We start from the raw sequence: 27,400 nt of genomic DNA on the forward strand, positions 1-27,400 counted from the left end.
CACGCGTGCGGAGCAGAGCAGCTGCACTGGCAGCGGGGTGGGGGACACAGGTATCCCCGGGCTGCCATCCCCGGCACACGTCGCTGCCATATTTGCAAGTGACGCTTTGCATAGAGCAACCCAGGGCATCACCGCTGCCAGCGGTGCCCACGGCGAGCTCGGTCTCAGGACCCACCATCCCTCTGACCTCAGCACCAGTAAACTCAGCAGGTCAAAGAGCCTCTCCCCCAGCGCAAAACACCATCGAGTCATTGCTCAACAGGAGATGAATTCTTCTGTCCTGGCTGAGGCCGGCAGGGTGCCCTCACCAGCGTGACCCTCACTGTGCCCAGGGCAGAGCCGGACATCCAGGGAGGAGGATACACCATCAGGGCTGGACATGGGCTCTGCAAAACCCAGCTGGCAAATACCCGCTTGCCTTTGACACAGCGGCTTGCTCCTGATTTTCTGTGTGACGCAGCCGTGGAACGGCCCGTTTTCCCCGTGACCTGGCACCAGCACTTGTGCTGCGTGCCCACGGTGCGCAGACTGAGGTATTTAGCAAACTGAGTTCTGAAAAGCAGAAAATATGATGCAATCCAATAACTTTGCCAGGAGTTAAACGGCAGATTAGACTCTGCGTGTTATTTAATTGGTCAACAGCCAAAGCAGCAGAGAATTCCCATGCTTTCCTCCTCTCCCCACTTCGCCGCAGCAGTTGCACATCTGGCCGCTATCACCCTCCAGATGCAGACAGCAAGAGGAGGTCAGGAAATATAAACCTCCCAATCTCCCAGACACAAACCCTCATCTCTCAGGACATCAAGGTCTCTAGTGAAGCTTCAGACCGCCCACAAGCAGGTGGTGTTAACTTCCCTACCATTCCTTTCCCGCAGCAGCCCTCGGTCTGGATCGCCCCTCGGAAGCAGGGACCACAGGGACCACGGCGGGCAGCCTCAGGGAGGTGCTGGATGGCACGAGGGCTCCCACACGCTGCTGGATGCCCCATCCATGTTTCACAACCTACACGCTGGACTGCGCTTTCAAAGGCACCTCCTCGGTGGGGACAGAGCCACCAAAACCACTGTCGGCTTCCTGGCGCCCGGGGAAGGAGGACCGGACACCTGAAGGCACCTGAACTGGGAGCAGGCACTGCTGATGCAGCCGCCTCCTGCCCCCGCAGCAAAAACGAAGTCAACGTTTGAGGTGGAAGATGCCAGCAGATGGCACCAGCACCCAGTGCTGCTCAACGTGCTGCCGGCATCCCGCACTCCATCCTGGGCCCCGTCCTGCACCCCATCCCGCACACAGCCGTCATCCACACCCCGCCACTGCCTGCGTTCCACACTGCATCCCACCACCCTGCTGCCCCGGCCTCCCGGGCAGCCCCGCAGGGCCATGCTCTGGCCAGGGCACAGGATCACACCTCTCAGAGTCACTGCCCAAGAGCCACAAGTGGCTCCTTCCCTCCCCAGGAAGAAATCTTGCCACTCCTGCATCTCACACTAGTATTTCAAACACAAACTAAACCAGAGGTTTAAAGGGTTATTTAAAATCCATGAGAATGGGACTGTCTGTCTTCTGGGATGTATGGGTGCTTCCACATGGCAAGTGATTTACAAACCCAGAACACCTCTGCAAGGACAAAGCTGGCTTGCAGGCACGTCAACCCTGATTCTTACCTCTCATCAACCCTGATTTGGTGGAAGATGATCATTTGTGCCACAGATATACCTGCTCTCTTGAGTCCCCAACTCTGCTGGGCACCATACCACCACCCGAGCTATCCCAGTTTCCCCAGCAACGGCTCGGCAGCACACCAGCATTGTGCCCACAGCAAGAACACGCATCCTGCGGGAACCGACCCAGCTCCGGGCCAGCGCAGGGAATCCCAAACTGGGAAGAAGTGATTGAAAACTCGACGTACTCAGGCAGTAAGAGCATTTGGCACAGCAGCTAACTACGTCCGAGTCAGCCATGGGCTGCTAAAGCAGTTTAAAAGCACTAAGCCTGATCACTCCTCCCATGAAGCCCAAAGCCAGCGCAGCCACTTTCAGAGAAGGCAACTAAAGACATCCATGATTTGTGCTGGCACGAGGGAAGCCTGCAGCAGAACCAGTTCCTTTCTGTTACACTCTTTAATTATAAACTCTCTCCCCTTTTTGATTGCTGTCCATTTTGGGATCTCTCCGATTTACTCACCAAAACAACTCCATCCCCTTTGATTAGAGAAGAGGGGAAAACCCACCACTCGCAGCCAGAATGAGGGAAAAAAATGAGTTTACAGCCAGGAGAACCAATGCTATAAGCTGCATAAAGCATTCAAAAAGCTCATCACGGTTACTGCTAGACATGGAAAACCAGAGGCTGCTCTCACCTCCTGAAGCTGGGATTCTTTCTTCTTAGAAGACAAGTTTAAGTGCTTTTCTAGCACACCACAATACTTCTCCGTCTCCTTGTCGTATTTCTTTTTGGCATCCTACAAAACAGAACAAAAAGTGTGATGCTGAACACAATGGCACCGGGGCAGCTGTGAGCATCCATGGAATGCCTATGGCATCGGGCAGATCTGCCAGTCCCAGGCTGGAGCTGACCCCTTTCTGCACAGCACGAGACGGGACCAAGGCCAAGGGGCATCATCTGGAAGCGGTGAAGCTGGTTTTATCCATGACCATCAGGCAGCTATAGGAAAATGGCTTGTGCTGCCAAAATCCAGACTTTGGGGAGCCTCTCCTCTATCCCCAGAGTCCAAGGCTCGGCAAAACATCCAGGCCCAGGGCTGGTCCAAAGCCAAGACAGTGAGGAAAGTGCTTGCTCACCAGCTAACCAGCACACCATCACCATCCCACATCCCGTCCCACCGCCCGTCGCAACAGCTTATCCCGTCTGTCGCTCCAGACGATGACGCAGTAACTGGGCTCTTTGTGGCACAAGCGTTAGAGGAGGATGTTAACCTTAACTTCTGTTTTGCACCTCTCATGCCAGCCTCGCCGCCCCGACACGCCAGCACAAAATCCACCCCTGACACCTGCTAATAACTGGCCTCTTTTTGTCTCTTTTTTTAGCTGCACGAACCAGGACAGCCGGGCCAGGCTGCACCGCTGCCACGCAAACGCGGTCCCGACAGGCTGGCATGTGCTTCTTGCAGGCAGCAGCAGGTTGTTATAACAACAGGAGAGCCGCAGACAGTGGTTTTAATTTCAGAACAAAGGCAGGAAAGAAAGGGGGGGGGCCAAGCTGTCTCAGAGCCACCCTCAACCACACCGGTGCTTCCCCGGGCTCGCCCGTCCTGCCAGAAGCCGTCCAAATTCCCCTGCAGCCGCCCAGCAACACAGCGAGGGTGGGAGGGCAGACTGGGGGGCTCAGGCAACTGGGAAACCCTCTAAGAAAATACTAATTCTAGTTCAAAGGAAGAAAAAAAGAGTTCACTTCAACTGGCACGCGATTTTTGGCACATTACTTGGTCGTGGATGAACTGGGAACACTGAGGCGCTTTTCCAGAGGCTGGATCGTCCCTGTCTCCATCCCGCAGCAGCCGTGTCCTCTCATCCCGTGCCCAGCAGTGCCCATCCCTGCAGCGTGCCAGGTCCCGGCCACCAGCACGGCCGCTGCCACGCGGCTCTGGGCTCCGCTCCCGAGCCCGAGCAGGGGCTGCCGGAGGAGAGCGCGGCTGGGCGCAGCGGCAGCCTACCTTAGCGGCCCCGATCTGCTCCTTCCGAAACTTCTCCAGCGGCGTGATCAGCACCTCGCTGGCGTTCTCGATCTACAGGCAAAGACGGACACAACTCACCCACCACCCTTCGTCCAGCTCAGCCCCAGAGCTGCTCAACAGCCTTTCCCAAGGAAACCCTCCCGCAGCCCACGGAAACCCGCGCGCTTCACCCCCTCCGGCTCCGCACTGGCTGAGGACACAGAGGAGGCTGAAGGGCTTGTTCACCAAACCTGCTCCTCACCCCAGCGAGTCCCACCTGCACCAGCCCCACCACCACGTTCACCCTCTGCCGCGGCTCTGCCCTGGGTGAGCGAGGGGGCACCAGGACTCGCTGCCGCTCCCACCAGCAGCATCGCTGCACGCCACGGTGCCCTGGGTGCCACACTGCAGGCAGAGCCGCCAGCGGCAGCAGCAGTGCCAGCACCCACCCCGCTCCCGGCACACGGGGCCGTACCATGCGCATCCGCTCGTCCTCCAGGTTCCGCAGCACCGTGGCGAACTCCTGCAGAGACTTGGCTGGAAGGGACACACCGCACAGTCAGCATTTAATGTTTTATTTTACTTTTAAAGAAAGAGACTGAACAGCAGTTTTTGGGGGGTTTTGCGTTTGAGGGGTGGTTGTTCGAGGTTTTTTCATCATCTTTGCTCTCTTCCCAGAAAGGCTTCCAGTTGCCTACAAAAGGAACTGGCAGCAGAGCATTCCCAGCGTCATGTTTGCAGGTCCAGAGGGGAACACCACACCTTCACCTTGAACCTGCCCTACCCAACAGCTGGCCACCGAACGGCCCTACAGCTTGGCACAGGTCCCGGCCATGCCCAGTGCACGAGTGGCAGCTCACCAGCACGTGCACCACAGCAAGGGGACTCGGATGAGAAAGCTATTTTTGCTGAGAGCCTGGGCACAAATAAATACGCACAGTTAAATCACGACTAAAGCTCATCTGCTCTCCTGGCTCCAGATGATGTGTACAACAAGCTTCAAAAGTTCAGCTGGGGCAGAAGCAGGATAACATGGAGTGAGGCAGGTGATGCTGCTGCCCTGCGCCATGAGAAGCTCCGTGGTGGAGCCGGGCTCGGCTGGCAGAGCACTGCCAGGCTCCTACCGGGTCCTTTGCTCAGGCAGCCGGCAGCCAGGCTGCTGCTCCTCTCCTTCGGATCGCAGCCCCTCGCAGCGTGTTTAGCCACAACCACATCTCCAGATCCCTGATCTCCAATGGGACAGGGCCAGATAACCTGGATGGTTTCAGATATGGGTAACCTTCCTCCTTTCCTATCTGGCAGGGCTAGATTTAGGCCAAGAATCAAAAACTGATTTCCTTGGGAAGGCTTTGCTGTGTTGAACCAGGAGAAATACACCATTTGCGGAGTGCAGGAAAGCACCCTGACAAATTCCTGGGCCCCTCGGCGTCCTCCTGTGTGTTTGTCCCCCATGTCCTGCTCAGGGGTCCGGAGCGTGGCTCCAGGGCTGCCCACAGCACCAGCACCCAGCACTCACCTATGCAGATCTCGTCATCCGTTTCGGCGTCGCCGATGCAGAGGAATTTAAACTCATTGAGGGAATCTGCAAACTTGCGCTTGGCCGCCGACAGGTCTGCGGGGAGAGCAGGGGAGGGGAAAACGCAGGTGTTAGGAAAGGAAAAAGCCCACCAACGGCACGACGCAGGCGGATGCATAATCCTAGCCAGCGAGACCCCATGGAAGGGCTCGTCTGACGGGGCCCCTCCGGCACTGGGGAAGCCCTGAAAGCACTGCCTTTCTCCTGCACCCACCCCAGGGACAGGGCCCTGCAGGGTCTCAGTCAGCACCTGCCAAAATACTGCAGGAGATGAAACCCCAAAATACCGTGAGAACCACGCGGGAGCTCAAGGCTCCCAGTGCTGCTGAAGGAAGGCACCATGTACGGGCGATAATGCCGAGGTTTATTGCTTTCCAAGCTGTAGATTCTCTCCGAGATCTGAATCCTATTAAGTTCTTACTTGCAGTGACCTGAGCGGATCCAGGATTGGCTTTTCGGAGCGGCCCCGTAACCCCGCGCACGCAGACACACGGGCACCCGGGCACCACAAGGCCACCGGCTCCGAGACGAACTTGTTCTCGAGCAACGGAGGGACTGCGGGCACTAAGATGCTGCCAGGAAGATGTAATGCTAATTCCCCTGTGCATTTTTTCACTCAAAGTCCAAAAATTCAGCCTTTTCTTTTTTCCCTTTCCAAGCACAGGTGGAAAAAATGCATGTGCACACAAAGGCCATTTCCTCCCCTCAGACACCAACAGCCAAAAGATAACCACAAAAGAATTTCAGTGTTTTGCTTCCCCCATGGGATAAGGGAGTTTACAGCTTTCTCCGAGCATTAAAGCTGTTCTCCGAGTGCCTCTGCATAAAGCCTGGGGCTAATCCTGCCCACAGCTCAGTCCCAGCTGCCTTCGCACAACTGCTTCCCAACACAGCAGGAAACCACCCAGCAAACCCGAGCAGGGAGAAGGAAAGCACCGGGAATTTTCCCAGAGGAAAAGCACAGCAGGGGCTTCTGCAAGGAGCAGGAACGGAGCCGCAGCCACAGGGACCTGGCAGCGGAGCATCCGCGCGTTCACACGAAACAGCATTTGCCTTCTGCTCCGCAGACGAAGGAACGAGCACTGCTGACACCCTGCCCGTGCCCGGGGCTGCCAGGAGCACCCTGCACCTACGAGAGCAGACTGTGCGCTTTTCGGAGCGGCTTCCAGGGTGCTCCTGCTGCAGTTTGAAAGAGGAGGCAGGAAGGGTTTACTGCGGCTCTGCAGTTTGGGTGCTGCTGGCGTGACGCAGGCGAAGGGCACCCGCGGCAGCAGGACAGCCCCATGGCAGCTCTCTGGGCACGCCGGCGTGCTGCAGCCCCGCGGCTGGGCAGGGCTGGGGGCCACTCGGTAGCACCCCCCACCCTGGCGCAGCTCTCCCCGCTCTCCTCTGCACACCGTGCTGCTGCTTCCCGCAGCAGAGCAGCCCCCCCTCCCTTGCCGGGGCAGCCAGAGAGCTCGGGGCACTTGAACCCCGCTCCCCAGAGCCGGGCGGCCTCCTGCCTCCTCTGGAATAATAACGAAGATGACGTTAATGACTTAAGGAGCCACTTCCTCTCCTCCAGCTCTCTGCTGACCAGCAGCCATGTGGCCTCACCAATACCCTGCCCACGCTGTGCACGGCACATCCCCAGCCAAACCAGACCTGCTGTGCCATCCCGCGTGCCCACTGCTGGCTGGGCAGGACCCTGACCCAGATGCTGCCCCGGTGTGGGTGTGAATCCATTTGAGCAGCACCCCTTGCCAGGACCGTCCCTCCCCACTGAGCACAACGAGAAGGTCAGGGCTCTGCAGCCACCAGGCACGAGCCAGAGCGAAGCCCTCGGAGCTGGTGGTGCCCGATAGCAATGGCCCACGGTGCTTATAACGAGCAAGGGAGAGGCAGGGGGAGAAGGAGATAATTCCCGGTGTGACGGTGATAAAGGAGGAACGCTGGCAGCCACTCGTTGAACGACACGGCCAAGTCGCAGGGGCAAAGCAGATGCTAAAATTAGCAGCAGCCTCGGCCAGAAAAGGAGAGAGGGGCACCCACACCACACCTCTGGGAGCAAGCGAGGAGCTGGCATGGAGGGGCCCCATCGTCCCCCCTGTGCCACTGTTAGACTCATCCACACTCCTACCATCCCGTTTTCCTAAAAGCTTGAACTTCTCATCTACGTTTTGGGGAAAAAAATCCTCCAGTGAAAGCAGCCAAAGCTCCGGCTGCGCTGCAGGCAGGGGTGTGCACGGACAGCAGGGTGGCTCCTCGGTGGGTCAGCTCACCTCCTGAGCCTGCTTCTATCCCAAGGCTGTGGACGAGCAAACCCAAAATCCCACAAAGGCTCAACAGAAACTTGTACACGAGTAAAACCACCCTGATCACACGCGTGAGTCACAGCCAGGCTGCGCCAAGGGCTGTGAAAGTTTTGCTTCCAAGTTCTCCGGCTGGCTCCATCAGTCGACCGCAACATCAGGGGAAACCACCACAAAGCCAGAAAAATCCTCCTGCCTGAGCAATATGACCAGCTCAGGGTCCAGACCCCACCAGATAGTGGTCCTGCAAGGCAGGAGCTGGGACAGATCCAGGGATGCGCAGGTGCCAGCGGAAGCAGCGAGGTCACAGCGTGTGGCGGGGACGGGTCAGTGGCAGCAGCCCAGGGGTGCCAGGACGCGGAACCTTTCCTGCACCCATAGCTGCAGAAACAGCAGGAGGGCACGTGGTGGCCCCCGCTACCGCAGGAGGGTCCGGGGTGCAGCCTCAGCCCTGCCGCCGTGAATCCAGGCTCCCGCCTGCGCCCGGGATCCGAGACAAAACCACGCAGAGAAAACACGGGTCGAGCAGCAGCGAAGCAGATCCCCATCCCACCTGCGAGGTAACGCCTGCACACGCTCCAACGCGCCCGGCACACCACGGCGAGCGTGCCTGAATCACCGTCTCCAGTCAATACGTGCCGTGCTCAAGTAGCAGCTATACGTGCCATCCGACGCCCCGCCGTGTCCATCTGTCCTCCGCTCCAGCACGGGACCATCCTGCCCCACGGCTCCCCCATCCACGACTCATCCCTTTCCCCTCGGCAGGCGGGCTGTCCCGCAGGGGGGTTGTATCGCAGCCCTCCTCCTCTTCCTCCTCCTCATCCCCTCCCACAGCTCCCCATTCACACCCCCGGGCTGGCGGGGACGGAACGATCCCTTCGGGAAAGTCCGCTTGACAGAAAACAGGCACACGCACCGCGTGCCGGAGGTCCAGCTGCGTAGCTACAGCAACTGACCATCAAAATAAAATGCCCTTTTACAAAGCGATGTATCGGCTCGTCACTGTGATACAGGGTCCCCGCTCAGCCGTTTCGGGGAGCACCCAGCAGCACCCCCCTTCTCGGGGTGGGGGGGTTTATGACCTGAACCATGTGAAACGGGGGAGAAACTGCAGAGGATGGGGACAAGTGACATGGAAGGAGACACAACCCCACAGACGGCAGAGGCTCCAGCAGGGGCGTGTCCCAGTAAGGAGGGAGCTGGAGCTGAACTCCGAGGTCTGATCCTGTCTTTCCCGGCAGCAAGCCAGAGAGCGGTGATTCAAAGCGCCCGGCATCGCTCGCCCATCAGCACGGCAAAGCTGAGTGGCACAAAGGGTGCGGGCAGGGGATCTGCCTCCGGGCTGCTCCCCACCTGCTGCGGCTCCATCCATTCTGGCACAACAACTCCTGAGCCACAGCTTCGCATTTTTTGTCACCAGTTCTTCCACAGATGTTCAGGAGCCAGTTTTGGCCATGCCCCTGAAATGCCATCGCTCCACTCCCACCACAGGGAAAGAAGCATCTCACGGAGCTGAGCCCTGCCAGCACTCAGGGTCCTGCCCTGGCACGCACCGCGGAGTCAGAGCAGGGGCACACGGTGTGCCACCAAATACCGCAGCACCTGTCCCTTGCATGGCAGAGACACGCTCAGCATCCGCACCATCCACTGCATCCATGCCATCCGCCGGCACCCGCGCCATCCGCCGCAGGAACAGCAGGGAGGGGGATGGCTCCCAGCAAGGCAGAGGGCAGCTGGTGAACCTCTTTGCCTGTCCCTCCTCCCTCATGCTCAGCTCAGGGGTCAGCCCCGCTTCTCCCCTGGTACCCCACGTCTCTCCTCCTCCCTCCACCAGCCGGGGAGCCGGGTAATCGCTGGCTGAGTTCCTGTCCCAGCCTCACACCTCCAGGCACTGGGGCTCCCCCTTAAACCTGGCTGAAGCCGAGGTTGCTCCAGCCTGTAGCAGCCCTGCAAGGGATCAGCAGCAAGGGAGCACCTCGTGCTCTCACCGTCTGTCCTTCCGCATCACCCCAGCGTCCCTCCTCCTCCTCCTCCTCCGCTATTGAGAGTTAAATCTTCCTTCTGGGAAGTGGTTGCTGTTACTGTAACGAGACTGAAGTGGTGGTTTCTTTACATAAAAAGTCCCTTCCAAAAGAATCTGAAACTACTGAGAAAGGTTGTTTATAGAAGGAAGACGTGATTTCCCAACCCTCCTCCATGCTTACAATACCCCGGGTGTGCTGGGGACAACCCTGTCCCAGCAGGTCCGCAGGCAGCGGGGTGGCAGGGCAGCCCCCGTGCCCAGGACTCCCCAGGGACACGTCGCTCAGACAGGGCAGCCCTGTCTGTCTCCTGGTCACCACTCCCAGCTCTCTCCCCAGTTTTATCCCTCAGCTGGACACCTCACCCCTGTGCAACACCCCTGTCACCCCGTCTCTTTGTGGTCAGTGTTTAATAGGTCCCCAGGCTCTCCCAAAGCGACCACAGAGGTAAGGGGCATCAAAATGAGATGTCAAGACGACAGACATCCCTGCTGCCCGTTCCGCTGCCCGCTGGGGACCGCAGTCCCCCAGCCCCACAGCACGTTCGAAAGATCAGGTCGGAAAAAGTCAAACTGCTGGCTCCGAAAGCGGGGACTCTCCCCAGAGCTGACTTTGCAGCCAGCTTGTTATTTAAGCTGGAAAAAAAGCAAAACCAGCTCTGACTCAGCGGTGCTGTTGGGGTACCCGGGACAGAGGCAGGAGCAGCAGGAGGCTGCGGGCAGCTCGGGTGAAAGACAAACCCCCTAACGAGCCCGGGAGCAAAGGGTTAAAAAAGGGGGAGAGCAAAGGATGCTGATGAGGCCAGTTGCAAGACTGGAGGCAAGTTCCAGCGCTGGGGTGTCAGACAGGGGCTGTGCTCACGCAGAGCGGTATTTCTACACTTCCTGAAAAAAAAAATTGCTTAATAGCCTATATTTAATGTTCAACCGGACAACAGGAACCGAGACTCCTGCCCCTTCCTTCCCCCGCGGCAGGGAACGGCAGGCTCAGGCTGTGCGGCCCCCGCAAGCCCCCGCAGCGGGACGGGAGGGTCCCCGTCCCCGGTGGGGCAGGAGCCTGTCCCGTCCCCGCGGGCACCCCTGTCTGCCCCTGCCAGCAGCCCCACCGCCCCAAGGGGCTTCCCAGCCCCCAGCTGGGGGGGTGACCACGCTCCCACTGACAACCATAAGGACAGAAGTCACCAGCTCCCCCCTCGTGGGTTGGACAAGTTTCCTAAAGCTTCCAAAAAAAAAAAATAAATAAAACAATTGGCATTTACTTCACGGTTCATCTTCTGGCTATTTTTTAAGAAAACGCACCCGGCCCTTCTTACTGCGCCTGTGCCCGTGGGTGTGTGATAGGGACCAACAGTCTCGTGGCAGCACCGGTCCCGGGGTGGCATCGGTCTCATGGCTGCACCACGGCACGTGCCGACACGAGGCCTGGCCTTGCTCCTGGCACCTTCGCCAGGTGCCAACGCACCGGTAAGCCTCCGCACAGCAGCTCCCCTTTCAGAAAATGCCAGGTCCTGCCACCTGGGAACAACAGAGGTGAAGCCTCAGGACCTACAGAACGCTTTGGGATTCGCACGCAGCCGACACCGCACAAGCACGGGGTCTGACAGTCACCAGGCGTCCCCTGCGCCAGCTGCCGGGACAGACGGCGCACAGGGCGCCGGCGGTGACAGCCCGGGACGGAAACGCTCCGGCATAAACAGTGCAAACCACCAGCCCAAGTGCAGGGAGGGCACCAGCTCACCGCCTGCTGGGGTCTCACCACGCAGGTGCCACCACCCAGCTCCTGGGTTTGCAGCCCAGCACGTCGCCCCGTGCACAGCCACGGCCGTTGCTTCTACCAGCACCCACAGCCAGCCCCGAAGGGGACCAGCGCGACACACGGGTGCCGTGGGCTGATCCCGGGGCAGACACGCTGTGCCGTGCAAGCCACTGCACGCAAACTGTGAGCCCGGCGTGCAAGGCACGAGCCTGGCGTGCAAGCCCCAGGGAGGGTTGGGGGAACTGCAGCAGGACACGGAACACCAAGGGGCAGCTCCTCGCCCCACGCTCCCCACAGGCTCTCTGCGGGGTCCCACGGTGCGCAGCCGTGGCAGGGGCTGGTTCACCTCCACCACCACCTCGGTGGCTGGTCAGCAGCCTCCTCCACCAACGCCAGGGCAGGATCCAGCTGGGGCATCTGTCCTGCAGTGCCCAGATGCAAGACCCCCGAGAAGGCAGACTGGGGGGTCACCAGTGGAAAACCCCCATCTGGCCGCAGGGAAAGCGCGGCACGGCACAGCCCGCTCCGCTGCCCCACACCTCCCCGCACCGCAGTAGCCAGCACCGAGCAACCCCATGGTGGGCAGGGGCCAGCTGGAACGGGTAATCCAGGGAACAGCTGCTCTAATCAGTGGCCAAAACAGCCGGATTAGGGCCCGCCAAGGGTGCTTAGAAAGCAGCAATATGGTGTCTGACCCCACAGTGAGCACCCACTGCTGGCAACCACCCGGCGCGCCGGGGCTTCGGGTACAACACTGCAGCAAAGCCACCGCTGTGTCATGCAACGTCCCAAGGGACGCCCAGGGATGGGGGAACCGGGAAAGATCGGAGCTGGGAACGGCCAACGGGGTCCAGCCCGCAGATGCACACAAGTGCTCTGCCACGCTGCCGAGGTCGGGATGCTCAGATCAAACCCCAGCACCACAGGAACTCAGCAACGAGCCTCTCGTGCCTGACAATCAGCGTTTGCAGCACCAGCATCGAATTTTAGCCCCACACGGACCCAGCCCATGACTGCTGGGGTCGGCACGAAGCAGTGGGGCAGCATCATTCCATGCTTAATTTGTTCCAAGAGGTTTAAATCCTCCCTCTTTGCGCTTCCCCGCAGAGGTCAGCAAAAGCCCCACTCCTGCGAGACGCCGTGGTCCTCCGCACCCGGCACAATCCCCAAGCTGCTTTCATACATAATTAGCAATGACTTGTTTATTAAATAACTTCTCCAGCAGGCGGCTGGAGTTAATCAGTGATTTAGGACGGGACTGCAGCTGCTGGCAGGTTCCCCCCGACTCATCGTTCAAGTAAATATGTAAAACATGACGAGCAGAGACCATCCTACCTCCAGCAGCAGCTTCTGCCATCGTGTTCATCCACAAAAGCCTTGGGAGAGGCTGCCCTGGCTTGGCATGTGCCGGAGATCAAGGTGTGAGGGTGTCACACCAAGAGGGAGGTGACCCCGAGGACCGGTGGAACAGGCATAGTCCCTGTGCTCACCCCACACGGGACCTCCCGAAGCACAGAGAGCATCGGTGCCATCACCCCGCAGCACCCCCTGACCCCATTTCGGTGCCTTCACCACATGCACGGCCTCCAGCCAAAACATAGCACCAAACAACATCTCACTAGCGCGCACAGGGAGGCCAAATCCCAAAACTTCATTTTGCCATAGAAATCTTACAAATACATATACCCTACAAACCATGCTTCAAGGGAAAAAATCCAAAACTGCTCGGAGGTGCTAAAGTGCAAGAAAAATAGAACAGTCTGTCCGAGATGGCCCCAAGATTGAAGATCCAGGAGGTGCCACGGCTTCTGCTCAGCCTTTTGCCACGGCCATAGGAGCACATGGCACTGCTGCCCAGCCGAGGCATCGCCGCATGCCTCGCTTCACACACTCGGCATGGCTTCGTATGGCAAAACGTTTGCCAGAGGGACAGAGAACCCATTGTCGGATGAACGGGACTACTGACTGGGCTCAAAGAGCAGATCAGATTCTTGTAACATGTTGAAGACATGAATTATTTCCATGGTATTTTAAGAGATAAAAGTTCTGTGCTTCAAGAAAAACACCATCGCCCTGTGGAAGGATCACCCGGCTGCACGGCTAAAACCATCCCCCCTGCTGCCCACCAGCCCAGCACCCTGCCACGTCATCTTGCCACCCCCAAATCAATAACATCGGGAGTCATCCTGGGAGCCTTGCCAGGCTAGGACGTTCTTGCAAAGCTTCCCAAGATTCCTGACAGAAGGTAGTGAAGATCCAAGGGAAAGGAAGCAGGAAGGACCATCAGGTCTCCTGGAGAGATGGAGGGGGTTTGACTCCCAGGGGCACAGGGCGACCCTCACCCACGGCATGTCTGCCCTCGGCAGCCCTGTTTGACGATGGTGGCAGGGAAAAGCCCAGCTGCGGGGAAAAGGAGGGTTTGGTGGCAGCGGTGGGACCTTCTCTGTGTATCACTGGGCAGGTCGCGCCGAGGAAGAAAGCAGACAGATTTAAAAAAAAAAAAAAAGGTAAAAAAAGAGAGCACCAGCAAGAAGGAAACCTGTAACAGCTGTGGGCTGGGGCTGTCACTCCCTTTGGAGGGGCAGGGGAAGACAGAAAACTTTAAAAATCAGTAAAAACAACTTCAGGGAGACAAGAGCTGCATGGGACTCTCAGAAACATCTGGGCACGGATGCACGAGGCACCCCAGGCTCCTGCCTGCTGCTCCCCTCGCCCGTGCTAGAGATGGTCCAAACCTGCCAGGTGTGTTTAGGCAACCCGCTCCACACGAGCCCACGGTGGGGGCTGGAGGCCAGGCTGCCAGTAGCCCCCACCGGCACAGCTCAGCCCGGCGCGACATCCCGCAGCGGGGGCTCGGGGCTCTGGCAGCGCGGGAGCCAAGGAGCCACTTCCTTTGGCTCACGCTGCTCCGGTCGCTGTTCTGCTTCCAGCAGCCACCTCCTGGTCCGAGGAAGCTGATGGTTAATCAGAGCCTTCACCCTTCTGTCCCCACTCCCCTGACCCGGACCCAGCCCTGATCTCTCCCAGTTTCTGGCCATGTCAGCCCGGAGCGGAGCTTTGCCGCAGCTGCTTTGAGCAGGGTCTCACCGTCGCCCCGCATCCTTCCTGCTGGGCTTTTCTTAGCGCTTGCCCACCGCTTCCTACTGCAGCGAAACCCCAGCAGCCACTTTCGTGACTCAGACCTTCATCTCGCAGTGGCTGAGACGTTTCAGAAACCCAGCGTGTGCTGTGGCCGCTCCCCATGCTGCTGGCAGGAGAGTAACTGGCCGAGGCAGCAGGGACGGGTTAACGAAGCGGTTAACGAAGCGGTCCTCACTGCTGCCGAGGGTAGCACCCAAAGGGACCCTCATCCAGTGCCAGGCTCATCAACTGTCAAACAGCCATGGGCTCAGTGGCCTCTCCGTCCCTCCAGGACAGGAAGATGTGGGGAGGCTCCGTCCATCCCATCCTGCGTGGAAACTCGGGACTATTTCCCTACTTGCCCAAGCAGGATTTTTCAGAAGTCACGGCTCCAAAGCGAAGCACTCGGTTTAGAGCCCAGCACGGTTCAGCCCTGCCCCAGTTCTTCATTAACTGGGTTATCTGTGGAGGGGAAGGAGGTGCGTAACGAGCTGCAGCAGCTCTCGGCTCACAGACGGCGGAGAGCGGGCAGAGGTGATGCCAGGCGGGGGCAACGGAAAGAGACACAAAAAAAAACGACTTGAGAAATCCAGGAGCCGGCTGCGAGCGCAGCCTGCAAGTGCCAGGTCAGCAGAGCCCTGCGAGCTGGCTGGACCCGCAGCCAGGACAGGGAAGGGGAATGTAAAACCCATGAATGATGCAAATGACCCCTGGAAAGGCTTCCCGTTCCTGGAGATGCCGAGAAGACAGATGTCTGCAGCTGTAGGAAGACACCTCCCAGAGCAGGTTCTGGCTCCCAGCAAGGAGCGCTGGGGCTTGGAGAAAGGCACAGAGCCCTCCCAGCACCGGCTGGGAACTGCCACGAGACCCCCAGGATGGCCTTTGAAGATAAGAGGCCTGAACATAGGGGTACCAACACCCCAGCAGGCAGCTTCCAGTCTCCCCATCACCGTGTCGGGAACCAGCACACCAGATTGGCACAGCCCAATCCACCAGCACTGCACAGAGCCCTCTGTGCCCACTGCCCGGGGAGTGGGGTTCCTGGTGCTTTGCATGGATGCAGCAACATCCCAGTCCTCCCACAGCCTTCCAGAACATTCCTGCCAACGGGTCCTGGTGGGGCACGTGCTGCCCACCCAGCACAGCCCATCCACACCCGGCGACAGGGCAGCATCCCCTAGGTGCCAACCCCACTCTCCTGCGCTGACCCTGAACACAGAGAGCATTTCGTACGCTTAGCAGCAAACCAAACCAAACCAAAATGAGATTTCCCTGCTTCCCCACCCAACTGCCATGCCTGGCCCTTTTCCCCATGTTTATTTTTCTTCACATCCTGGTGTTGTTTTACGGCTGAACCTTTCAGCCCACCCCAACCTGCAGCCGTGGTGGCAAGCGATGGCTGAGCCGGCAGAAAGTCAGCAGGCAGGCGGGCTGGGGAGGTGGCCAGGAGTTAGGGCTTGGGGTGGGAGCTCAGGTGGGAGCAGACAAGGTCCCTGAACAAAATCAACTGTGAGTATTCAATGCCCAGACACAGAGGAGGGATGCGTCGAAACAGCAAACGTGGGCGATGGCTGAAGCACCTGGAAAACTTCAAGGACACAGAAATGAAATGGAAAACTACTGCCCCGGCTGGCATTTCCAGAGGCAGCCGACTGCACGAGCAAAAAATGTTGTGCAACAGCAGTAGTGAAAATCCCCGTATCACAACTAGGGCGAGGAACGGCGCTGCCGCCAGGAGAGCGATGGCACAGCGGTGGAGAGTGGCTGTCCCGCTGCTCCCCGCTCCCTTAGCTGTAAGCTAACCATGAAAGACTATTCCCAGTTTCTTCCAGGCAATAAGGATTTCGAATTCTACGTTTGCCCCCCATCTGCAAGCTGCCCCCGTCACTGCTCCGCTCTGCCGCCGGCACTACGTCAGCACTACCACGGACGTCAGCAGGTCCGGCAACCACATCCAGCCTTACACCCAGGAGTAAACTGCCTCTGATGGCACGATGGAAATGCCCCATTTTACTCACAGCTCCCCGTTTTCCCCCCAGCCCCCTTGCTGGGAGAGCGTGGGTGAGCCTGAGATAGTGTAACGTGCTGCCCTGCTAATTATAATTTCTCCTCCGAGCCTTTTCCGCTTCCCTCCTCTCCAAACCCTGGAACGACACACGGAAAGGCAGCAGATTACTTTACCCTCGTTGCCACAATCATTCATCGACTGGAGCCTGGAATCACATTTCATCAGAATAAAATGCCCTGCCCGAGACAGCTAATCGATTTACAGGACACTAATCCAGAAGAAATTTGCTCCTGACCGAGGCAGTGCCCATTAGCGGAGCAGAAGGGCGGGCGGGGGTCTGGCCGGGCGGGGGATCCCGGCATGGAAGGCACGTTGGCAGAGCCCCCGGCCAGACAGCGCATGCCGGGAGCAGATTGCCCCAAGCACCAGCCACGCATTTGGATTAGCTCGTTATTAAACCTAATTAGTTAATAGCCAGCCCGGCAGGGAGCGGGCTCGATTTCCCAAGGGGCAGGCGCCAAAGCATCAGGGTCCGTGGGGGACCCCCATGCCCCGGGTGGGGAAGGGACCTGCACCCCATCCCTGCGGGCAGGACAGGAGCCCTCTCCAGCACGTCGCAGCCAACCCACGGCACACGCTGCCCACGGCGTGGGGCAATGACTGGTGTGTCCCCTTGGCTCAGCAGCCACCCCGAGGGGTCGTGTCACATCCCCAGCAGCGGCTCTTGCCAGGGCCGGCGTGCCCACAGCCAGGGCAGGAAAACGGGGTCGGCTCCCAGAGCCTCGAGAAGCACTTTTGCAGCAGCCAGCTTCCTTCTCCTCCCAAGGAGGCTGCGGAAATCCTTTTGTCTCCGGTGCTCCTCCACCTCAGCTGTAAGAACAGGAAAAATCCCACCGCGTTCACAGGAACATCACCGGCAAGTGAGTCAATTTTTCCTGCTTTGGCAGGAAAAAAAAATAATAAAAAAAAATTACAATGTCCAGCGGAGCCCAGGGAGGCACGAAGGGTGAGAAACGGGATGCATGGCCCAGAGCACATCGCCATCGGTGGCCTGGGCTTTCTCCCAGCCTTCGTGGCCACTGACACTGAAAGGGTTGGGAACGCAACACCGGGAGATGCTCCCCAGCTCCCTGCAGACCACCCTCGGCCAAACGCTCCCAGGAGGCTCCCGTCCCGGAGCAGAGCTCCCCACGGCAGCATCTGCCTCCCAGGCTGGAAGGAGCAGAGCCCCAGGTGCCAGGGGATGGAGCGAGGGCCCGGCCTTCCCCTAAAACCTGCAAGAGAAGGGCTGAGCAGGGGAAAGCAGGCAAGAGCCACCCAACCATTCCGCTCTGCAACCGGGCTTTTTTTGTAAAACATTGCTAAGCAACCAGCGCTCGGGAGGGCATCGTTCCGGACAGACGCTGTTTCAGCTAGAAAAAGAAAAAAAGAAAAACAGCAAAGGGATGCTCTGCCGGGCACTATTACTACAAAGGCGCACGCCAGCTTATTTTATAGGTCACTCGAACGCTTTACACGTCCCTCATTGAGACACCGATGCGGGATGAGAAGCCGCTAAAAAGAAGGAAGCAGGCGGGTGTGCACGCGTGCAGACACACGCACACGTGTGCGGGCACACGCGCAGCACGTCGGGCGCAGCGGGATAACGGCACCCAAAGGCAGGTGGCAGGAACATCCTCGAGCACATCACTGCACGTGACATGAACCCCGAGAAGGCAGCGCTGCAGGTACCGGGCTGCTCCGCCGGCCCCGCTGCAGGACGGGCAGCATGGCATGGCTACCGCTGGCAAGCTGGGAAAGAAGATAAAAAAAGTTCTTATTTTCTTATTTTATGGTTTTATAGATTATTTTACGCTGCAGCGCAGAACAAAGGGAGCGTTTTTGTCTTTTGGGAATAAAAAAAGAGTCGCCAAGCTGGGCTGGCGCAGGGCAGGAAGGCACATGTGCCAGGGGCCACCAGAGCGGGCACCACGGCAATGCCCCGGCCGGCCCACGGTGCCTGCCCCAGTGATGGGGTACTGTGGGGAGCACCACACCTCGGCTGTGGGTCTAAACCACGGGGAAGGACAAGGAAGCAGTGCCCAGGCCCCGCGCCAGCCCTTCACCCCAGCGCTGGCACAGGCAGCCCCAGCCTCCATGTGGCTGCGCCCACCGCTCCACGTGCAGGAGCCAGATGGTCCGGAGGCTGGTGTTGCTTCCCACAAACTCCAGCTAGAAACCGGCTTGGCATCACTGCAGAGACGTCCCCTTCCCCCTCTGCACTGTGGTCCCAGCTCTGCAGAGCATCCCACCGCACACATGCAACACCCCAGACACGGCGAGACCCCCAGGATCCCATCAGCAGGCGGGAGCAGCGGCAGAAGAGCGCAATTCCTGCCTCCTCCAAGCTACGCTCGGGACCATCCCTGCTTTTACGAGCCGGGGCGATGCCCAAAGGATCACACCTCGGCAGAAGCGTGCAGCCCCCAGGCCCAGGGCCACCAGGCACTTGCACGGAGTGATGAAGAGGAGCAGGTGGAAGCGCCTTCGTGGTGCGGGGCGGCAGAGGGGAGCGCGCCAGGAAAACAGGGAAAACAGCCTTGGCGCCGCCGTGACAGCCGCTCGCGTGCCCGGGGGAGGAAGGGATGATTCACGCGGAGCAGCCGAGAAGCGAACAAGCTGTGCGGGTTTCGGCACGAGCTCCCCCTCGCTTTGCCTCCCCTCCCGCCCACCGCGGTCACGCTACAGCTACTCATCACGCCGCATCCGAACCTGGATCCTTCGGCTCCACTTAAAACCGACGGATCAAAAAATACCCCAAGCACAGCGACAGACACCCGGCACAGCCCGTCCTCCCGCTGCCGGACAGCGCGGAAGGGCTGCCCAAAACCAGAGCGGCCACAGCACCGTTTGTTTTGCCACGTCGCTGCTGCTCGGGCAAGGCAGGGGCTTCCAAAGCCCCTTTGCTCAGGTGGAGGGATGCAAACCCCCCGAGCGCCCCTGCCCCGTTTTGTGCACAGAGCCTGCTCTGGCCATGGCATTGCTCCCTGGGTTTCAGAGAGTAGCACAGGATGATTTCAGGGTGCCCGCGGGGAGGAGGTGAGAGCGGAGGGGTCAGTGGTCCCCCTCTGCCAGCTGGGGAGGGGGTCGGCAGCACTGTGAGGGTTGACCCTGCTCACCTCGTTCCATCCAGGTCATAGGCTTCTGCCCGGCTGGCATCAGCCAGGGAAGCACTGTGTGTGCCAACCTGCAGAAAGCACGGGGACAGGCGCCGGCACCACTGCCTCCCACCCTTCCCGCAGCAACCATGGGAACGGCATTTCCTCGCACGCATTTTCAACGTCATTGTGAGTTGCCACCCCCGAAAGGAAAAAAAAAAGGCCATCAAAACAGCCCACCACCCCCAACCCATGTCCTGGGGCACGCAGGTAACGCCATGCACACTGCGTGCATCGCTTCAGGATCGCAGGAACAATCGGAGACAGGAGATGCAGCTGTGCTGGCACATCTGCAGCCTAGGGAAAACGGCCTCTTGACCCAAACCAGGCAAATCTGCTCCATGCTGGAAGTATGAGAAGAACACCGGGGCATCCCACCCAGCCCTCGGGAAACGTCCCCTCCAGACCAGCATCCATCCCCCTCTCCAGCTCCATCCACCTCCTGCTCAGATTTTTCTCCCCGGACACAGCGTGCGCTTTCAGGCTACACTGGCCTCAGCAGCACAGTCAGTCCCAGCCCCTGCCGCTCAGTTTGTTCCCCAGTCCATCCCCCACCAACCCAAAAGGGTTGAGTTTAACCCAACATTGGACACCTGATCGGTGCCAGTGCCATAGCCGGGCAGCGGCACACACAGGGCCAGTGGCTTCTCCGGACACCACCACCACACCGGTGTATCGGGACACACGCCCGGAGGTGCTCTATGGCACACTCCCGATTAAAGAGATCTCTGAGCCCTGTTAATGAGCCTTCTGTCAGAATAATTTAATAAGACATAATCACAAACACACACTCTCCTGCACGCCCAAGCCCTTCTGCTCACCAGCCTCCTTCTCCGGCGCTGCCGAGAGGCCGGATCTAGCTGCAGCGTGGCAGAGATGGCAGCTGTGGGTTAGAGCCTGCCCACAGCACCAGCTCGGCGGCTGGCGTGGGACTTGGGGAGCCCACCCCGCTTGGCACCGTGGCTCTCACCATCGGTCCCCCGACACGCCAGCTCCGAGGGGTCATGGCTGCGCAGGGTGGGACCCGCAGGCAGCCCCAGGGGGGGAATGATCCCTGGGGATGTCATCAGGAGCCTCCCGTGTGGATCACGACCACGGGCAGAGCACGCAGGTGAATCACTGCAACACCTCGGCAGGGCGAAAGGCTGTTGCATCCCGAGTTTCCCATCTTACAACCAGGCTGAGGCACGCAGGGTAAGCGTGCCGGTCCCTCCACGACTCTCGGTGGAGACCCACCATCAGAAACAAAGAGCATGTCCCGAGCAGGAACACGTTCCTGGAGCTCATTTCCACCAGAGAGGAAGAGGAGGAGCTTTCAAGTTGTGCTGAAAATAAAGCAGAGTACTATCATTGGTATTACTCCTCGTTTGAATAAAATACCAGACAAGTTATTAAATATGTGACTGCACAAGCCACACAGGTCATGCAAAGGAGGAAGAAGTCCTCCTTGCCTTCGGCCCTGCTGACACAGGGGCAGGACTGTCTGGTTGAGCCCGTGTAGCTTTCCCATAGCACAAAGTATTCCCTGCACCGAACATTTCCTACCATCCTCCGAAGGCAACGGGGGCGGAAAATACACCCTGACACAGGGAAGCCACGTTACACCTTTGCTGGGTGAACGAAGGAGGAAAAACAATCAGAAGCAACTCACCTTAGCAACCAAACCTCAAACCCACACGCTTTTCCCCCAGATCAGCACTGCGGTTTGGTCGCTCAGCCAAGGCAGAGAGGCCACGGTGGCTGTGCCCCACTGCTGCCAGCAGAGACCCCCCCAACCCTCCAAGCGCAGGGCGAGCTCCCTGGGCAAAGCTGGGTCCCACCACCCAGGGGGGACCCGGGGTTTCTGGCTGCACAGACGCGGTGCTGACACCGAGTCCCGGGAAATATTCCTCACCGGGAGGCAACAATTTCCTTGGCACTTGGAAGAGGCGACGGGGGCTGCGCAGCAAGCGCGGCGTGACTCGCCTGGGCAGCCCTCGCGCCCCATCGTCGCTCGTAGGTGGCCACCAAACACCATCTCTGATGGCACAACCGGAGCAGAACTGAATGCAAGCACCCACGGTCACTCAACTAGGGGCCTATTTTAATTTGTGCATCCTCCAGAAAGCATAGCACTACGTTTCACCCAAGCCCAAGCCTGCAGAAGTTCAGCTGTCTCCTAGCCAGGAGCACATCTCCAACCATTAACACTCACACCTGCAAAAACACGGGTCATTCCTGGAAAGGCCAGAGCTAAACCTCTGTATCTCCATCCCTCCTCTCCTCTGTGCACAGGCGATGGGAAGCTTTGGGCTCTTACTGCTTACTTCAGGGACCAGAAGGATGAAAACAACCCAAGAAGGGCTTCAGGTTTCTCCTGCCCAGTGCTGGCGGACGCCTGCAGCACTGGGGCTCACGGACCCGTCGCACCAGACAGCACCGGGTTAGAGAGCAGCCCAGGGCATGGCTCTTCCTCCAGCACACCCGAGGGCTTCCACCCTGGGGAGGCAAACAAGGACATTTCGAGTGCACGGCATCATGTCATCTACCTGCCCATTGAGCTGGGCAGCTCTACCCACCCGAACTGGGGCCACCCCCAGACTCACTGTGCTCGGGGTGCCGCTCCAGGGGCAGCGAGTGTGCCGAACCGGCGGGTGTGCAGAGCCAGCAGGGAAAGGCATCAACAGTAGCAAAGTTGGCTGGGGCAGAAGGGCCTGAAGGTATCAGCCAGAGACCAAAATGTTTCCTTATTGCCAGCCCAAGCCTTGTTTGTATCAAAAGGGAATTAACTGCTCAGGTTAAACACTGGACAAAAGTTTCACTTTCGCTTCCAGGCGAGCTGCGGCTGCGGTGCTGGTGCCAGCTCTGGGTACAGCACCGCGGCACCACAGCCGCAGGCACATACATTTCAAAAGGGCTCGGTTTCAGCGAGAGGTATCACCCCTTCCCCGCATCCCCCGTCAGTCCTGCCCCTCCTCACCGCCCGGCCACAGCTCCGCAGTGATCCGGCCGAAAAACAACCCAAAACCCCAAACCAGCCCAGCTGCACCTTTCAGGAGAGTGGGCACCTCTGCCCTTCCCACAGGAGCCCCAGGCATGGCACAGCCCAGCCAGGGTCCGGCCCTCGCACCCCTCGCGGGGAGGGGGTTTGCAGAGCCCCCGCCAGCCCCGCAAATTGCAGCCTGCGACGTGGGAGCGCGGCAGCGGCCGGGGCGTGGACGAGTTCGGCGGCTTCAAATTAGTGCCTGGGAGTTGGAGGAAAACACAAAACAAAACAAGAGCAGAAACGTGGCAGGGCACCGACGGCAGCCCCAGCGCCCAGAGCAGACGACAGCCCACGGCCCGCCACAGCCCCATCACCACGGGCACCCAGCACAGGGAGACCCCGGGACCGTGGGAAGGAGGAGGAGGAGGGTGTCCCCATTCAACCCCCCACAGTGGCACGGGGGAGGCGATGGCTGCCAGCCACCCGCACCCCCACATCCTCCATCGTTACGCGTGCTGCTCGTTTTCCAAAGCAAGCTGCAAAGCATCTCTGCATCGCCATCTGGGTGATGGGCTTGACAAGCCCCTCGAGCACAGCGGAGGGGCTGGAGGCAATGCTGGCACCACGGGCAGCCGCCGTACTGGGAGCAGCCGCCGGCCGGGACACAGCTCCCTGCCTGCCCCGTGTCGCGGGCACAGGGGACACGCAAAGGGGCAAGAAGGTTCTGTAACCCTGGTACTGGTGGTCACCACAGCAGCTTTGCTGGAGAAAAGTTTCACGGCATCCAAGCTTCCAGTTCATTATTTATGTCTCACTTGAGGTCTTTGCATTTGCAAAACTTTCTGAATAATTTATGTATGGTGTACAGGGGAGGAAGGGGGACACGTTTTGCTGAAAAGCAGGTCACTCCTAATACCAGCCAAGCAGCAAAGACAGACAACAGGAACAGGCACAGATACCCACTGGGGGTGGGGGGAAAGTATTTTTATATATATATATATATACACACACATATATATACACACACACATATATTTATATATATACGCACACATTCCAGAGATGTCCTCAGCATCAGAGGATATTTAGCAAGACCAGCCCTTCAGCAAATAAGGATTATTTTCAAACTCTGAATTTTTCTTTAAACAAAGGACAAAAGCACCATGAATCAGGACCATTTCTCTCCATACCTGCACAGGGGGCAAAAGCAGAGTAGCTGCAGAACAGCTCCTCCACCAAACCCAGAGAGACACTTTCTTATGTGCCTTTACACGAGCCTCACCGTTCCTGCACACCGCTCCTGCCACGCTGGTGTCAGCGGCGTGGGGGCTGTAAGGGTCCAAACAGGGTGGTGGGGAATAGGAGAGCGCTTCTGCCCAGAGCTGCGGAGGGTTCCTCCTTCCTCCTGCACCTTCCTCCCTCCTGCATCTTCCTCACCATCGTGTAACCGTGACATAGCCCCAACCAAGCCACCCCTCCACCTCGCCGACACACAAAGAGTTACGTTCCCTTCATGTCTGTCTTAAAAAGAGGATGTGAAACATTCAGCAGAAAATGAAAGAGGAAGGAAAATGAGAGAGGATATTGCCAAGACTTCAAGTAACTTTGGTTGTAGGCCACCTCACTGTGCCAAGACCCACCCTCTGAGCCCCTCACTCCAGGGGCAGCGTGCCCGAGCCGGGGGTTTGCTACACCCTGGGCCAGCCCGGCCCCACATCCCTGCACCCTCCACAATGGCCAAAGAGCATGGATGGAGGAGATGCCAGCAGCAACATAAGACCACCCTGCCCAGCCATGGGGAGACAGACTGCTTGGAGACACCGGAGGAAAAGAAAAGCTGCGTAAGAGAAGTGAGCACCTGGTCGTTGCCAGGAACAGTCACTGGGTACCACCTGCACTGGCTCACAGCAGTGCCCTCCCAAACACCTGCGGTACTCAAACGGGAACAACACCCGGCAAGAAGCAACACAGCAGCTCTCCACCCCTGGAGCATCTCCATCCGTGCTCAGGCGGACACCCAGATGGTCTGTAATAGCCCACGCAACGTGGCCAGACCTCAGACCCGTTGCCCACCAAGGGTGTGGGAAGAGCTGGGCCAGATCCCGTCCTGCACCAGGTCTCTCCACTAGAGAAGTCAGAGACATCATGGCTCACCAGCGGCCACGCAGCTGGTGAAGGGGCTGCACACAGAGAGTGGCCAAGCACCACAATCGAGGAGGGGACACTCATCCCTCCCATGCAGCCCCAAACCTTCCACCAAAGCACCCTGCAGACCACCTCTGCGGGGAGTGTGCCACAATGCTGGGCAGCGCCAGTGCTTGGGCATTAATTAACGCTCCAGCAGAATTGCCATTATTCGTGCCCCTACCGACCTCAGCCTGGGCATCAGTGGAACACACCCCAGCCCTGCACAGGAATTAAGGTCTAATCCAGGAACGCATTCAATAGAGGCTACAAAACAATTCAGCCATAAAACATCCTTATCTCCGGAGGCCGGCGAGCTTTCTTCCTGCCCCGGCGCGGGCGGCCCCGGGGCTGTGCAGCATGGCCCTGGCCCCAGGAAGAGGAGCCCACCAGCAGCCGCGAGCACGTCGTGGCTCAGCACACCCAAAAATATCTGCCGTGCAGCATGACCAGGACGAGGGCACAGCCAGCCCCCTCGGCCAGCACCTGCCAAGCAACCCGCTAGAAGTGCCCGCTGACTAAGCCCAGAGGCGAACACCCACGGGACCCACCAGTTAATTCCGACAACTTATTTTCAGTGAAGAATGACGCTGTAGGACACGCTCTGTGACAAAACGACCGCTCCAGGCAGGGCCAGGCACAGGCTGCCTTGCAGCTCGACAGGAAAACGCACGGCTCAGACCTGCAGAACCATAAGCGTACCGACAGTTTTTTGGTTTGGTGGGGTTTTTTTAACCCAAACCACCAAGAATTGGTATGATGGGGGTCCCTGTAATCCAGATGTTACCTGCTGCTACTCTGGCACAGGAGAAGTGTATCCATGGGGTTCAGCGTGAGACCTGCAGACGAGGGAGCAGAAATCAGCCCCACGGCTGCAGCTCATCCCTCCCAGGACAGGATGGGGTGGGGGGCTGAGCCAGAGCATCACCTGCCCGCGCATCCCGGGGGTGACACTGCCACGCCTCAACTCCCAAAATAACCCTACCACATCCCCAAGGCCAAGCTGATGCACCACAGGTGATACCACGGAGGGCTCCACAACAAGAGTGTGCGTGGACGTGCCCCTCTCCTGTCCCACCGCCCCATGGCACTGAACCGCAGCAGGTCAGGGCTATCTCGGAGAGGTGACAACTCATGCTGCCACCACGCTTGGCACAGCAAATCTCCCAGATGAGAAACCGAGCCGTGATTTGGGAAAAAAAAAAACCTTAAAAAATAAAGGAAAAAAAACACCCAAATGACCCATGGCAGGAGCAGAGCCACTGTTCGGGGAGCGGCCCACCCACAGCCCACCCAACCGCGGCGGTGGGCAGCCATGCAGAGGTGGCCCCGGCCGTGGGCACGGGGGCCAGCCCAGCCTGGGCACCAGTGGGAACCGGGACGCCGCTGGCCACGGGCGAGGGTCTCCCCAGCCGCGGGGCTGCAGCCCGCGTGGCAGCGTCCCCGTCCCGCACAGCCCCCACCACAGAGCGGCGGTTCGCAGCTTCGCCCCCGGCCCGCGGCTCCCCCACACCGCGACCACCCCCGCTTCCCCGTACGCGCCGGGGACGGAGGAGACGGCACCAGCGGGGCCAGCCCGGGCGGAGACCAGGAAAGGGGGCACCGGGCATCCCCCAGAGGGGACAGAGGACACCGGGGGGGAACACAGGCACCTACCCACCACCCCATCCAGACCACCTCCCAGGGACCCAGCCCCGAGGGCACGGACTGGGACCTGGTGCACCAGAACCACGTCCCGACGGACCACACGTGTCCCGGTGCACCAGGACCAGGCACGTCCCGACGGACCACGCGTGCCCCGGTGCACCAGGACCAGGCACGTCCCGACGGACCACGCGTGCCCCGGTGCACCAGGACCGCGTCCCGACGGACCAGCCACGCCACAACGGCTGCGGAGGCCACGGGCGGGAGCAGGTGGCCCGTGATGGACCAGGAGGCCACAGACCAGGATGGGCAACGACGCGCCAGGCGGGACCGCGGGCAGGCGGACCGCACAGGCTGCACGGGGCCGGTACCGGGGGGCCGCCCGGAGGGCGCGGGGCCCCGGCAGGGCCGCCCCCGGCCCCTCACTTACTCTTGAGGGCAGCGACGAGCGACTTCCCGTCCTTGATGAGCTCCTTGATGAACTTGTTGGTCTTCTCCAGCTCGGCCTCGTGGGAGCGGAGCCGCTCCCGGAACTGCGGACTGTCCAGGCAGCACTCGCTGAACTCCAGCGCCGGCAGCCCCATGCTCGCCGCACCCGCGCACCGACCGCCGCCAAAAAAAAAAAAAAAAAATTACAAACAAATTAAAAAAAACCCACGAAAACAAACAAAATGGGTTTTTTTTAAGCCGAAGCGCGGGCCCGCCTCTCCGCGGAGCTGGCGCAGCCGCGGGCGCGCCCCGGGAGCGGCCGGGCCGTGGCGTGCCGGGCCGTGCGGAGCGGAGCGGTGCCGGGCGGGCGGTGCGGAGCGCTCGGGCTCGGCGGGCGAGGGCGGAGCTGCTGCCGCCGCCCGGGCAGGGCCCGCGCGCCGCCCGCCCGCTCGCGCCGCCGCCGCCGCCGCGACACGCCCCCCCGCGCGCACCTCCGAGCCAATCAGCGGCCCCCGTGCGGCGTGACACGCCCACCCCGCT

At 59.6% G+C, this 27,400-nt stretch overlaps 1 protein-coding gene across 5 annotated transcripts in view; it reads right to left on the reverse strand.

Annotated features, from left to right (window-relative positions):
* The window catches only part of ARHGAP26 (Rho GTPase activating protein 26), a 141,568-nt gene extending 114,553 nt beyond the window's left edge, over nucleotides 1-27,015 (reverse strand). For all 5 annotated transcript variants that reach the window (XM_086621834.1, XM_086621833.1, XM_086621832.1 and 2 more), the window contains exons 1-5: nucleotides 26,862-27,015; nucleotides 5,187-5,282; nucleotides 4,146-4,207; nucleotides 3,671-3,742; nucleotides 2,357-2,458 (exon numbers count right to left, since the gene is read on the reverse strand). In XM_086621834.1, the coding sequence (XP_086477960.1) occupies nucleotides 2,357-2,458; nucleotides 3,671-3,742; nucleotides 4,146-4,207; nucleotides 5,187-5,282; nucleotides 26,862-27,015 (486 nt within the window). The remainder of the gene's footprint in view (nucleotides 1-2,356; nucleotides 2,459-3,670; nucleotides 3,743-4,145; nucleotides 4,208-5,186; nucleotides 5,283-26,861) is intronic.
* Nucleotides 27,016-27,400: the final 385 nt, after the last annotated feature.

This window comes from Tauraco erythrolophus, chromosome 16 (assembly GCF_009769465.1).
Source record: "Tauraco erythrolophus isolate bTauEry1 chromosome 16, bTauEry1.pri, whole genome shotgun sequence".
NCBI classification, from domain to species: domain Eukaryota; kingdom Metazoa; phylum Chordata; class Aves; order Musophagiformes; family Musophagidae; genus Tauraco; species Tauraco erythrolophus.